Source organism: Morone saxatilis, unplaced genomic scaffold (genome assembly GCF_004916995.1).
Source record: "Morone saxatilis isolate NCDOM2014 unplaced genomic scaffold, NCSU_SB_2.0 Contig16, whole genome shotgun sequence".
In the NCBI taxonomy this organism is placed as follows: domain Eukaryota; kingdom Metazoa; phylum Chordata; class Actinopteri; family Moronidae; genus Morone; species Morone saxatilis.
This window is the reverse complement of record NW_023339718.1, coordinates 8,040,391-8,053,808: the sequence shown is the minus strand read 5'-3', so window position 1 is coordinate 8,053,808 and position 13,418 is coordinate 8,040,391. Positions and strand designations below refer to the sequence as shown.

General features: G+C 39.5%; 1 protein-coding gene across 1 annotated transcript; it reads left to right on the top strand.

Moving 5' to 3' along the window:
* Positions 1-558: 558 nt before the first annotated feature.
* Positions 559-5,804, top strand: stc1 (stanniocalcin 1). The gene is made up of 4 exons (XM_035658663.1): positions 559-839; positions 2,608-2,750; positions 2,890-3,101; positions 3,674-5,804. The coding sequence occupies exons 1-4, from the start codon at positions 659-661 to the stop codon at positions 3,972-3,974; spliced, it is 837 nt and encodes a 278-aa protein (XP_035514556.1). The 5' UTR covers positions 559-658; the 3' UTR covers positions 3,975-5,804.
* The last annotated feature ends 7,614 nt before the right edge of the window (positions 5,805-13,418 follow it).

The following is a 13,418-nucleotide window of genomic DNA, read 5'->3' as shown; positions in this document are numbered from 1 at the left end:
GGTTTCATGTCAGCCATCATATACATGTATTGTAGAGCTGCACAAAAGGATTGCAGCATATTTACAAGTCCTATTCTAAGTACATTATAACTATTGAAATGTAGCACTGTATGTAAGTCACATCATAATCAGAGACCATAGTGTTGATAGTTGACTACTTAAACCTACCTCAGTAATGAAGGGGAGTAGCTGAAGCTGTGTAACAGGTGACAGGCTGATGAAATGGGTGTAAATATGTCAGTTGAAATAATATACAACCTGTAACACTGATCTAAAAAGTCTCTATAAGGTTACAAATGAAATAAAAACTATATGCATATTTAGTTACTCAGGGTCATTATAAGAAATAATGCCCAAATTCTTCCTGTCGAGCTGTAATATCTGTGTTGGCCGCTGTTAAATGATTTTATCAATTAGTAGTGGAGAGACCAGGACCACGGTCCTAAATACTGCGTTCTGATTGGTCCACACGCAGAACTCGTAATGTTCAGCGCTCCCATATAAACCCATGCAGGCTTGACATCGGTTCTATCTGTCATGCAAGTCAAAAGGATAGCGAGGAGGAGTCCGATGTAAAGAAATTGCTGGCAGCTTACTTGTAATAGCCTACATTTGTTCTGTTTTCGGCGCTGCAGAAGCTTTTTGGAGCGTTATTCTTATGAATTACACACAAAGCAGGAGGCGTCTCTTTACATTTAGTTCTATAATCTGTGTTGAGAGGACGATGCCTTTGAGGACCGGACTTTTTCTCCTGATGGTGCTGAACGCATCTGCATATGAACTGGATCAAAACGAGTCTTATTCGCCCAGGAGAGCACGCTTTTCTGCCAATAGCCCTTGTAAGTAACACGCTGCTTCCATCTGCATATCTCAGAGTGCACTGCTTGCTTCTTTACACACAATTTCCACAATGCACATCCTTACCTTTGCTCGCTTACTATGAGGAGATTTTTGTCTCATATTTTTCTTTTTTTCTTTTTTTGGCCTATGCAGCCTTTTCTGTCTAAACGAGCGCGTTGATTCATGGAGAAGGCTGCGGGATTAACGCTGTGGTTTTTGCCGGTGTCCTGCCGGCAACAGATGAGCATGGAGCTTGGTGCTGACACCTGAGAGTGCAGGCTGTGTCATGCTGATAGTGTCTTTCTCACGGCTTTTCCTGCTGCATAGGTTCCACTATTCAACATTATAGTGGACTTGAGGGGGGTTTTCAGTGCGTAAAACAGAAAGCTTCCTGTGTAGCCTTCAAGTCAGAAAAAGAAGTAGGCTACACTATTGTATTTTCCTCTCAGTATGCTTCAGAAAAAGCTACAATGTTTGTCACTGGGGCTGTGCCTTTTGGACAAATAAATGCAACCCAATTAGTTGACATGTCTTATCCATCATTCAAAAGAAAGGCCTGAGTCAAAATCCCTTATGATAACCATCAAGAAATGACACTGCAAAGCAAAAAAGCTGCATGGATTCATTCAAAGCCCAGCAGCCCAGTGATAAAAGGCAGTGAGTAACAGGGATGCTGATTTGCTTCTGCAGGAATTGCTTCATCATCATAAGATTTGCAGCTCACTCGCTGTATTTTGAGAACAATCTCTGGTCCCTGATGACAGGCAGACTTTATCTGACTGTGCAGGTCAACATGGGGCCCCAGATTCGAAGTCTGCCAAGTAGGCTTAGGCTGCGCGGTGACATTTCTTAATGGTTATTACAAAGGATTTGAGTCAGGCTGCTTGCCATCGCAGTGGATTCTTGGATGAAGAAGAAGGAAAGCCAACTATCTGGATACACTGATTTACAGATTATGTTTTATAGCTCTGTCGTGGTGTAAAATTTCAAGTCAGTTGCTTGGACTGTCAGGACAAGATCAGTTTTTGGAAAATGGACTGAATGATGTTGCATGGTAGCTGTTTCATAGGTTTTACAAAGATGGGGATCAGGGTTACTCGTGGGTTAAGCAGCCTATTCCAGCCATGTGACACTCCTGAAATGAATATGGAAGCTTTTTCTGAATGTGTATTTCATTATGTAGATGTTCATGGGATCAATTGTGGATAGTTAACTGAACTGTGACATGTTTTTAGTTAATAGTTAGGAATATTAAAGTGGTTTGGAAGCAGGATCCTCTAATTCAGTGTGACAATTATACGACTTGTGTAAAAATTGAAGACAGAGTCTGGTGGCAGCGTGCGTTTGTATGCATGTGTACGTGTGTGTGTGCCAGCGGTACAAGTGTATGTTTGTGCGTGTCGACAGGCACGCCAACAATTTTCAGGAAACTCTTTGGTATTTCTGGTGCTGTTCATCCAAGCTCTGCTGAAAAGAACCAAACAGTGGAATATAGGTCCCTGCCAAGAGAAAAGTGCAGTCGTGCCAAATAGTGTCTGAGACTCTCCGAGTTGTAAGGTGTCCAATCCCCAGTCAAGTCACTATTTGCCCCGAGTGACTGTATGTCTTTTGTGAATCACCAAAGTATGAAAATTCTCTTTTGTTCGGCACATTTTTTAGCTGAAACCCTAGCAACCCTTGTGTAATGAGCTCAGTGAGTGTGCAGTGATTCCCAGTGAACCCACTGTTGGCTCCCCTGCTGATGGTCCATTCTCTGTGTGCCCACAGCAGATGTGGCACGCTGTCTCAACAGTGCCCTCCAAGTTGGCTGCGGAGCCTTCGCCTGCCTGGAAAACTCAACTTGTGACACAGATGGCATGCATGACATCTGCAAGTCCTTCCTATACAGTGCTGCTAAATTTGACACTCAGGTATACACTCTAATTCATTTCACAAAGACTACATACTGTATGCCATTCTGTATGTTTCTATGTGCACATGAGCTGTGTAGGATTATATGGGTGTGACTGTCAGGGCAAGAATGTGTGAAGCACTGCTGTTTTTTTACAGGGTAAAGCATTTGTGAAGGAGAGCCTTAAGTGCATTGCCAATGGCATCACCTCGAAGGCATTCCCCACCATCCGCCGCTGCTCCACCTTCCAAAGAATGATATCCGAAGTCCAAGAGGAGTGTTACAGCAAGCTGGATATCTGCACTGTTGCCCGATCGAATCCAGATGCTATTGGTGAAGTGGCACAGCTACCAAGTCACTTCCCCAATAGGTGAGCTCTTCCTCTACTGTACAAATACTTTAAAACAAGATAATCAGGGCTATATTGTGGTGCCAGTTTTGTGTGTTGTACAGTGTGTGTTGTGCTGTTCATTTTGGGTGAAGGGGAGCCCTAGACATGTGTTTGAATCATCCTAAAAATTACAAATTTACGTGCCTGGCATGTTTCAAATAACCCTTTGACCTTGATTAATGCAGCATAGCAGATGGTTAAATTTGTATCGATTTCCATGTTTTGGTTACTGCCTGCTTCATACATTCTTTAGTACAATGAAATACAATTAAACAAGAATATCAAGTTTGCATGTTTTTGTTCCTATTGTTGTTATAATACATGTAGGATTGCAGTTTGGGAGTGGATACAAAAGGGCTAGGAGGGTGGAGCACAAGGCTTAGAAGAGACCAGAGAAGGGATGGTCACTCCCATATGGAGGACATCAGACTATAGGACACGTGCAAATGGAGAAAAAATACCTATGAAGATTTGAACTGTGCTGTACATTTTTTTGTCATATTTAGTGTTCTTAAAAAGACGTTCTGTCATGTTTTGTTTTGTTGTCCTAGGTTTTATGGTAAGCTGCTACAGAGCCTGATGGACTGTGATGAGGACACGGTGGACCGCGTTAGGACCAGCATGGTGTCGCGGCTGGGCCCAGAGATGACCATGCTTATTCAGCTGCTGCAGAACAAGCCCTGCCCATCTACTGCTGTGGCTGCAGCTGCCGCCATCCCAACTGGAGTGGAGGGCCGTGGGAGCTGGCGCTGGTCCATGAGTCCCCATATGTACAAGATCCAGCCTAATCTTCGAAACAGAGACTCTGCCAGTCATTTTGGCAAAAAGCGCTCTGCCAGTGACAGCTCCTAACTTCCACTCAGATTCAGAAACTCCACACACTCCTCAAAACATCATGAAAGCTCCTCTATTCCCTAGGGGTGATAAAATACATTCCTCCGCTAGACTGGAAGTTACAGAAATATGCACCTCTAGGGAATGCCGGAACACCCATAGAATCAGAGTTTGATTGTTGTTATATTGTATATCCTACACTTTAGGCTTGAGAGAAACCCCCCCTTTCATCGACTGTTTTAAAACGTGTCTGCTCACAGTTAGTGTTGAACATGTGGCTGTTGCATTTGTGCAACATGGTCCTGCTCACTCCTCTTCACCTCCTCCAACAGAGACGAATCCTTAAGATGTCTTTCGATGCCAAGCAAAAAAAAAACAAAAACAAAAACAAACAAAAAAACAGCCATAGTGGTTCACTCCTCTAGAGCACAAGTCCGTACTTTAAAAGACAAAAACACCGATTTCATATTCCAGACGTTTGTTCATGAATAGAAATCAGTAGTTGGATTATTATTAGTTCATTGATAGGAATGGGAAACTATTGCTAGATGTATTTAATATTTCAGTGACGAGACCAGTCAAATTGTGAGCATGAGATGTGGAAATGAGTTTCATATCTATTTTCTGACACCAACATAACAGTTAAATGTACTGTATACTAAGTTATCTGAGACAGCCATAGCTAGCCCTCTAAAGGAGAGTGCTCATACGGAGTGAGGTCTGCAGAGGTTTCATGATAACCTTTGACAGGTTACCTTAAACTGACCAAAAAACTACAAACTGCCCTGAATGCTATTCATGAAATACCAAAATAGTTATAGCACTTATAATTGTTTTTTTGTTTTTTTCTGATGGCAGATGTAGCCACGGTCACGTGTTTTAAATCATCATCCTGCACATAAGGATTGTCCAGGTCATGGCCAAGTCTAACTATCAGAAAAAGTAAATTTTTGCATATCTTGTATCCAGACACTTGTAATGCATATGACTGTTGAGCTCTGCAGTATATGTGGGACCATGTTTAGAGGAATCTGTATCGATGTTCTTGAGTGAGCGTGAAGCAGTAGTGTATGTGCAGTAGCTGATTAGCACATTCACCGATGAGACTGAGAGCAGCCATGTTCTTGGGCCGATGATTGTCATTCTCTGAGGTGAATAACGTGACATACACACTGGCTTCCTGTGTCGGGATTGAGAATGACTATTTAAAAAAAAAAGCCTTGTTGGAATGATATTTATTTTCCTACTATATTATTTAATGTTTTTTTTATTTTAATGCATTATTGTAGTTTTAATCAGTTTACAGATTTAAAAAGCAGTTCAGTCATGGCTCCTATTTGAACATGAGCTCTATGCCAAAAAAGTGAGCTGACACTGTGGTGACTGAATGGGACCCATGTCATGACTCTGTGCTGGCCATAGGGGAACAAGGTTGGTCATTCAGGTCAGGTGATCTACTTTATGGGTGTTACAAGGGACCACAACAAAACAATAGCTTCATTTTGACACACTTTCTGGTTTTAAAAAAGGTTGTCATTGCAGCTGCTAGATGCGCTTGTTCAGTGCTAGAGGTTTGTGCACATTAAACGTTGACCAGGTATAATCACAGTAAAACAAACACCAGCATCAAGTACCCTCATAAGGAAGTTGTTGACGGTTCTGCTCTAGTTTGTGGCGCTTCTCTTGGCATAGGCTGAAATTAATTTTCCTTAAGATGGCTACATACAGATAAATTCTAATCATATGTGGTGTTAGCGTTTATCTCTTGCATTTATTTTTATGAGAAATGATGACATGCATCATACTGTAGTATCTGCAAAGTCATTGTTTAAAGGTCCAGTGATGTAACATTTAAGGAGGATCTATTGGACAGAAAAATGGAAATATATATTAATAAGGTATGTTTCATTAGTGTATTATCACCTGAAAACTAGAATCATGTTTTGGTTACCTTAGAATGACCTGTCTTATCTTTTAGGGGAGCAAGTCCTATACTGCAAAGTCCCTCATGTTGAACCGCCATGTTTCTACGGTAGCTCAGAATAGACAAACCAAACACTGGCTCTAGATAGGGCCTATTGTATTTTCCGCAAGTTTAGAGGCCACCATAGTTTCTCGTAGACATTTGGAGCTGAGCTGTATTCAAATGGTTCCAATCTGCAACTTCTCCGCTATATTCCACTAAATACTTAACACTGGTCCTTTAAAACCCCAGAAAACTTTAATTTAAAACAAATTTTAAATGATTAATAATAAGAATTCCTAATTAATATCCCCATATCGGACAAGTGAGACAAACACGGACAGAAATCTCTAATATAATAACCAAAACTGAAAATAGTTTGTGCGTGTAGGACCACATCACTTACGTACAGTAGCTAGAAGTTGATTCAGAAAACATTTTGTCAGGGCCTCCAAAAGACTGATGTGTTCCTTGATGGTAGTGCTCTATTAAAGAGACCAAATTACACAATGACAAAGAAAAGTGATCAAAAATTAAGACATCCACTTAAACTGGAACCTAAAGTCAAGGAGTTTCATACTTTTTCGGCTAAAGCATTTTTGCTAAGATTGCACTGGGATTTAGCGACAGACAAGCAGCAGTCAAAGTGAGAAAGCTAGAAAAGTGTGTAAAGAAATGTACAGGCCACTGTTACTTTGCTTTTTGTTGAGAGTTCAATTGAAATGACACTCAGGCATCTCAGTAGGTAAGAAGCTTATGTTAGTTTGTGTATATTAAATTACATTGTAACTGTACATCAGTCTAACAAAAAGTTCCAGTACACTTAATCCATTAAGCAATTTTCTTTCTAAAAAAACATGGCCTTCAGAGATCAAGACAATCATTCAGAATCAGCAGATTAGTATAGAGCCGCAGTCACCGAGAAGGCTCTTCATGCTTGTGTTTGTTTAGTCTATTCCTGGGATATAGATGGTGGTTTTTCCACCATTAACTTCAAGGAGATAATTTTGAGTTAGTTTCTGTTTGGAAGTAAATTGCAGATGCTTGTGGATATTAAAAATGCAATATAGAGATTAACTTGGATCCAGGGCTGGGTTCAGTTCACCATTAAGCAGTTTGAGTCAGAAAATACCCTTTCTCTGAAAATTCAAACCTTGCAAACTGGTCTATAGTGTATAGTTTTATAGCAACGTTATGATAAATTATTGACATTGATTGCCCTTATAGTTTCTACTTTGACTTCATGAAAGGAATTGAGCCCAGTCCTGTTTGGGAAAAAAAGTGAATTTACATATTGTTCTGTATTGATAAGAGTGAAGCACAGACCCGAAAAACAGATGTCAGTGTCAATTTAATAGCTATGTTAAGAATTCCAAACTATGCAATAATCTCACATTCAAAGGATTCACAGCAACACAGAAATTGACCTTTATTTCATTCAGTGCCAGCTGATGCTGTGTGAATAAAGCAGCAGCATGTATGCTCTCATACTGCACAAACAGTGTGAAGGCATTGCTCCTCTGTAACGCTTTATGTTTCTGTGGTTTTTGTAAACTGGTGTTTCTTTTTGTTTCGTAAATATGATAATTTCTTTTGTGTCATTTGGTGCGAAAGGACAGCAGTTCTGAAGGAATCACTTGGGAAGTTAAGAGCTATAGTCACACTGTAATATATCCTAGCTTACTATTTTATGTTAAATATGCACTTTGCATCTTAACCACTATAAAGGGCATTGAAACATTCAGCACATGTGCAATTGAGACATGTTTTATTTACCCAGTGAATGAAAATCAGTTTGAATATTTCGCATCCTGAAGGGCCAGGGCTTCTTCATGTACTATTGATACATATGTCTGTATCTTTGTTGTCCATGGGTAAATCCAAAACCCAACAGCTGCTGCTAAACTGTGTAAACCCTGTATGATGCTGTCCAGATGCCCCTCTACTGTGGCCACTCTGATCTGTCAACACACAGTGAGCTCAGCATCAGTCCACATTTACATTTAAACATTTAATGTCTATCCATGTCTACATATTTATTTTCTATGAACATTCCTTGTGTCAAACCTATTTGGCAAGGGCAAATTGACTGTTTTCTCACCAAGTCAAATATCATGGTAATTTCAGAGAATGTACCTGTATACTGAATGTCTGTTTCGTCGAGGACATGCCCAAGTTAGGTGACCCATGAAGGCTGTTTTGGAAAAACAAAAGTGAGAAAAGTATAGGTTCACTTGCTTTTTGTTTTTAATTCAACTATAGGGTGCTTAAGGTGGTACTGGAGCATTATTAAATTGACCCATGGTGAGTTTTGTGAATCTGTTTCTCCTGTCAACACTAGAGACTAAAGACTCCCTTATTTCTGGCACTTCATGGTACTCTTTCCTCTCAAGACTTGAAATAGATTGATAAATGTTGTGCTTAAACAAAATCAAAAAGCTTCAGTGACTAGTAAAGTTTATTTTGTATTCATATATAAGTGACAGTTATTTTACTATCAGATTCAAAAAAGTTATCAAGGATTTAAGGAGATTACTGAAGTTCCTGATGCTATGTAACGCATGATTGACCCTTGTGAATCACTTGCACTTTAAAATATACCCATATACATATATACCCATACTGTGTATATGTTTGGGTTTTTCCTCTGTACTGAAAAGTCATGAAAGATACAAATGCATCAATTGTGTGTCTTTTGCTGATCAGAAATAAAATATTTATCATATCTGGCATATGGTATGAAATATGTTGCTTTGTTTGTTTCACTTATTTGGATCCATGATCACTCACAGATTTGCATCAACATCTATCAATTTAAAATGTCCTTTAGACCTCTACATTCTTGTCCATCAGTTGCCCTAAAACATTGAGATAAGTGTCTCTGACTTAATGCCTTTGGTTTGTCTATCAGCAAATCCCCAAATGTGCTGTTTAATGGATGGAAGCTGATGAAAACTGAGCAAAGTTTCTCTTTCCACTGCTGGTTAACGAAACACATGTTGTGACTGTATGGTTCACAGCAATGGCAGAACAAACACAAACCCAGCACATAAAAGATCTTTGGGAACACGCTAATAGGCCTTCTCAAAAAACACACGCTGTACACATTTTAGCCTCAACTCTCAAACCTGTTATGAAACTTAAGAGAAATCTGGAAAGAAAAGATTGAAATTATTGTATTAGGTAGTCCAAGTGTGTCCCAAATCTTCAGTTAAGACAATGGTAAGCAGGCGCCAGCGACATTTCAGTCAGCCAACTTATGTAGAGTGGATTGTAATGTAAATGTAAATGTATTACAGCAATGGTATTTGGTGTCTAGGCTCTGAGCTCATCACCCACCAAGCTTAATACAGCAGGGATTGGGGGGGTGACAATAACTTCTCCCTAAGTGATTGTAGACTCAGAGCCCACAGGAGTACACTGGGGTCGAGGTGAAGCTTGCTATATGAACCTTAGCCAGTAGCAACAAGTAACAGCATAGCTTTCAGGTGAGCAGTATGGCTGCAGGCATGATGGCAAAAAACTGAGTGTGAGTATTTTCTGGCCCCTTGGAGGCATTGGAAACAAGCTATTATTTGTGTTTTTGTTATGTGCCTTTCTTGTTGAGTGCATAACTGATATATGAATGACAATAAAATTAGTGAAAAGAATACGTCCTTCCAAGCATGTAGGAGAAACTACAGTGGCTACAAAATTTGCGAAAAACACAAAAAGCCCTATCTAGAGCAAGCGTTTGGTTAGTCCGTTCTGGGCTACTGTAGAAACATGCTGGTTCAACATAGAAGAGGACCCACTCACTCTCACCATTTCTGCCAATAGATCCTCCTAGATGTTACATGCTGGATAAGATACTTTAACTTGGTATGGCAAATCTTGTTAGCATACTGGTATCTATTACATGTCCAAAAGATCCGGAGCAACATTTGGAGTTGTGTTTTTTGACCACCTGAAAAGTGTATATCAAGTATTCACTTTCAAATTTTGTCTCTGTTTTTAGTCTGCAACTCTTGAGAAAATCATTTGGCTCTTTAGCTGCTAAAAGCTTCACTGTGTTTACCAGCTACTCACTAACGTCTTACAAGTTTGTTTGCTGTTTGGTGCTGGCCAGGTCTTGTGCAGTGGGATTTTAGGGGGAGCCAAAACAATAAAGTTGCCAGCCAGAAAACCAAAACAATGCGCTGAAAGAAGCTATAGCACTCCATAGAGCTGAGGGGAACTGCAGAGTTAGTGATAATTCTCTGTGGGTTCAATTCTTACTCTGTTCTGCTTCCTTTTGGTCCCTAAAGTTACAGAATATAGTGTACAGTATAGGGACTTCCTTTGTCCTGAAGGTTTATGATTTTCCACTTTGGTGACATTAGAGAGGCTTCTTCGTTTCTCTCCACAGGTTTTACTATAGTGTGACTGAGCCTGTGAAATCTATAATTAAGCTTTCCCTAAGATTTTTTACGTATCAGTTTTTTCCTGAGCTTCCTTTGGTTAAAAAAAGTTCTGTCACAGAGAATCGAATCTTCATCGATAAAGCGGCTGCTCTATTAAACACTAATCATCAGCATGTAACATCGCTATGGTTTACCACATCCCTTCAGTATATGTGACACATTGTGCAGGACCCACAAAGGAAGATGAAGTACATAGAGAGCACCTCCTGATGAAAAATGAACTTTCTTAAACTTGAGCACAAACGAGCTGAAACTGCAAAGTGCCTGTTTGGTTGGAGAGCCTGAGGAAAAGAGGGGGCAGAACACAAGAGGCTCCATGGACGCTAATCTCAGTCAGAGGGAGATATAATTTCATGCCTATTTAGAGAAGAGTCCTGAAGGGCTTTCTCAGCCGCTCTCCAGTCTCATGGATAGGTGATGCAGCAGCTCTGCACACAGATTCTATCATCTCCTTCTTTAAAGAGACATTCACTCTCAACTCATCAATGAATTTAGCATCAAGGACAGAGCAAAAACACTTTTGAATTTTTCCATATGGTCAGTTTGAAAATCTGTCTCTCACTGAGTCTTTTTGCTCAGTTACATCAGCAGTTATGTAGTGGGCAACTTTTAAAAGCAATTGGGATGGAATTACTGCTTTCAACACACTGAAACATCTTGTTGCCAGGAAACATTTGAACAGATTTTTGACCCTGTCTATTCACTTTGTTGCCTGTTGCTTGGACTGCTGCCGAGTGTATCACCACCCTGACAATCACAACCAGAGTAATAATGAATAATGGTGAAATTAGAATATAATTATGCAGATGCGATTCATACCATCTGCTTGTGTTTTTTTAATTTGATGTTAATGCTTTTTAAAGCTGGTAATGAAACTGTGCTCCATTTGAGCCCTCAGATACAACATTATGGTACCTTATGCTTTGAAACTATGTTGTATAAACCTTCTGCACATGCATGTAAAATTCTCACAATGTCACTCGAATATGAGCAATACATGCATTTCTTAGTGCTCCCCTTGAGTAGTGACCCTGCAGTCAATAATCATGGCACTTCTGCCTACAAGCTGCAGGCAAGCAACAAACCTACCATTGTTTGTCATTGTTTTAACCTCTTGATCAGTTCTGAGGGAAGAAAGCAATGTATCCATAGTGCATGCATAGTGTCAGCAATTTGATGGGACAAATGAACAATGCGCTGTGGTTAGTGCGGTACGGCAATTGCCTCTCCCCTCTCCCAATGTGTTTTATATTCATTATGTCTTTCTCTTTCCCATGAAACTTGTGGCATATTCATCAGCAGTGTGACAAATTAGATGTGCAGTGAAATGGAGTATGACTGAGAGCAGTGGAAGATTAGATCCACTCCAATCTTACCCAGCAATCACTATCCCTTCATTTCTGTGGGGAAATACCCAAGGACGGGAAAGAAAATTAGATCAAATTTTACTGAAGAAAGCACTGGAGTGGCAGGGGAAAGAGATGAAACAGAGCATTTTCCATTTCTGCCAAGGCATCTCTAGATTTGTCTTGGAATCAAATGTGATGCAGTTTTTGGTTCTGGATATGCTGAATTCAATAAACATTTACATTGACTCTGGCTGCACAGTTGCCTGGAATATATAGGTAGATAGATCAATAGTAAGTGATAGCTTCACTGCATTTTGTCACCATCCTTTTTTTCAATTTGTACAACACTATGCTATTTGTGCTCATAACATCTGCCTTAGCCAATCAAATTGATGGAGCCAATTGAGGATCATATTCAGTCACTTCACTAGTGGAGTTGAAATGCTCTTGAACGCTCTCAAATGTTGCTTTTCTCTTGTAGCACCTGACTATTTTAACAGCTCTCCAACTGAACACTGAACATTCAAGAAGAGAGGTTTCACTGATATGCATGAAGTCATGTTCCACACAGTGTCGAGCGGAGATAATTATGGCTTTCCTTAGTGCCATTTGACCTTGTCTTACATTATGTCCAGGCCTTTCTGTAAGACATGAGAGGGAAATGCGAAAATTCAGAGGCACACGACCACACAAGACTGGACCAAAGATGAGAAACTTGCATGTAGTACCATATAGATGATAGAAGATTTCAAGTCTAGTTCAAGCCTCAAGGGAAACACAAGAGAAAAGATGAGATGAAATATACATATTAGTTGCATCTACTTTGCTTTTGTTTGTCTTAAAAAAAGCTCCCAGTGTTAAAGACACACTTAATTTGTTGCAAATGTGCAATCACATCGGTGTGTCTTATAACTTGGACAGTGTAAATTCAACATCAATCTGCTAAATTACACTGAAATACAAATACATAAATTACATTCTCTTACTTATTGATCATCAAGTGTGGATAAATTCATCCTTCTATTGGAGCTGTTGGAATTAACACAGTATGGCAGAGACATCTAGTGGCTGAAACTGGTTACACCAATTTCTTTCTTCAAAGTCAGCTAACCATTTGTAATTCCATATGAAAGGACAAATCCACAAGCACTCCAGACTTTAGCCAAAGCTAATGGATAATACAGCAGTCTGTCAAATCAAATTTAAAAGGTTGTTTCAAATACTTCATTGTGGTCTGTTGCATCTCCTCATCCATAATTTTGTTCATCAAGCAATAAATATAAAAGTATTGTTTGAAACAACAAACACTCAACATTTTCTGTTTTAGACATCAGTCCAGTATACATAAAAAAAACTACAAAGATACATTTATAATGGATGGCACATATGTTCAACATGTTGAAACAGAATGTTGTAGTCATCAGTTTCCATAAGTTAGCCGTGAGTTTGTGAGGCAATAATGATTCAGATAAGATGTCACTGTACTCTGGAACACTAGCAAATTGGTTCTAACTTGGCTGAAACATGATTACAACAAAGGATGTGTTACCACAGGTGCACTTAATGTATACTTTATGTATAGATAATAGCTATTATTATTAGTAGTAGTACACTTAAGTAAAATATACAGTGCCAATCAGTCCAATGCATTTATGCTGCTGCATTATAAGAAAGCTTTCCAAGCTGTCTTGAGCAGGTTCAAAGCATA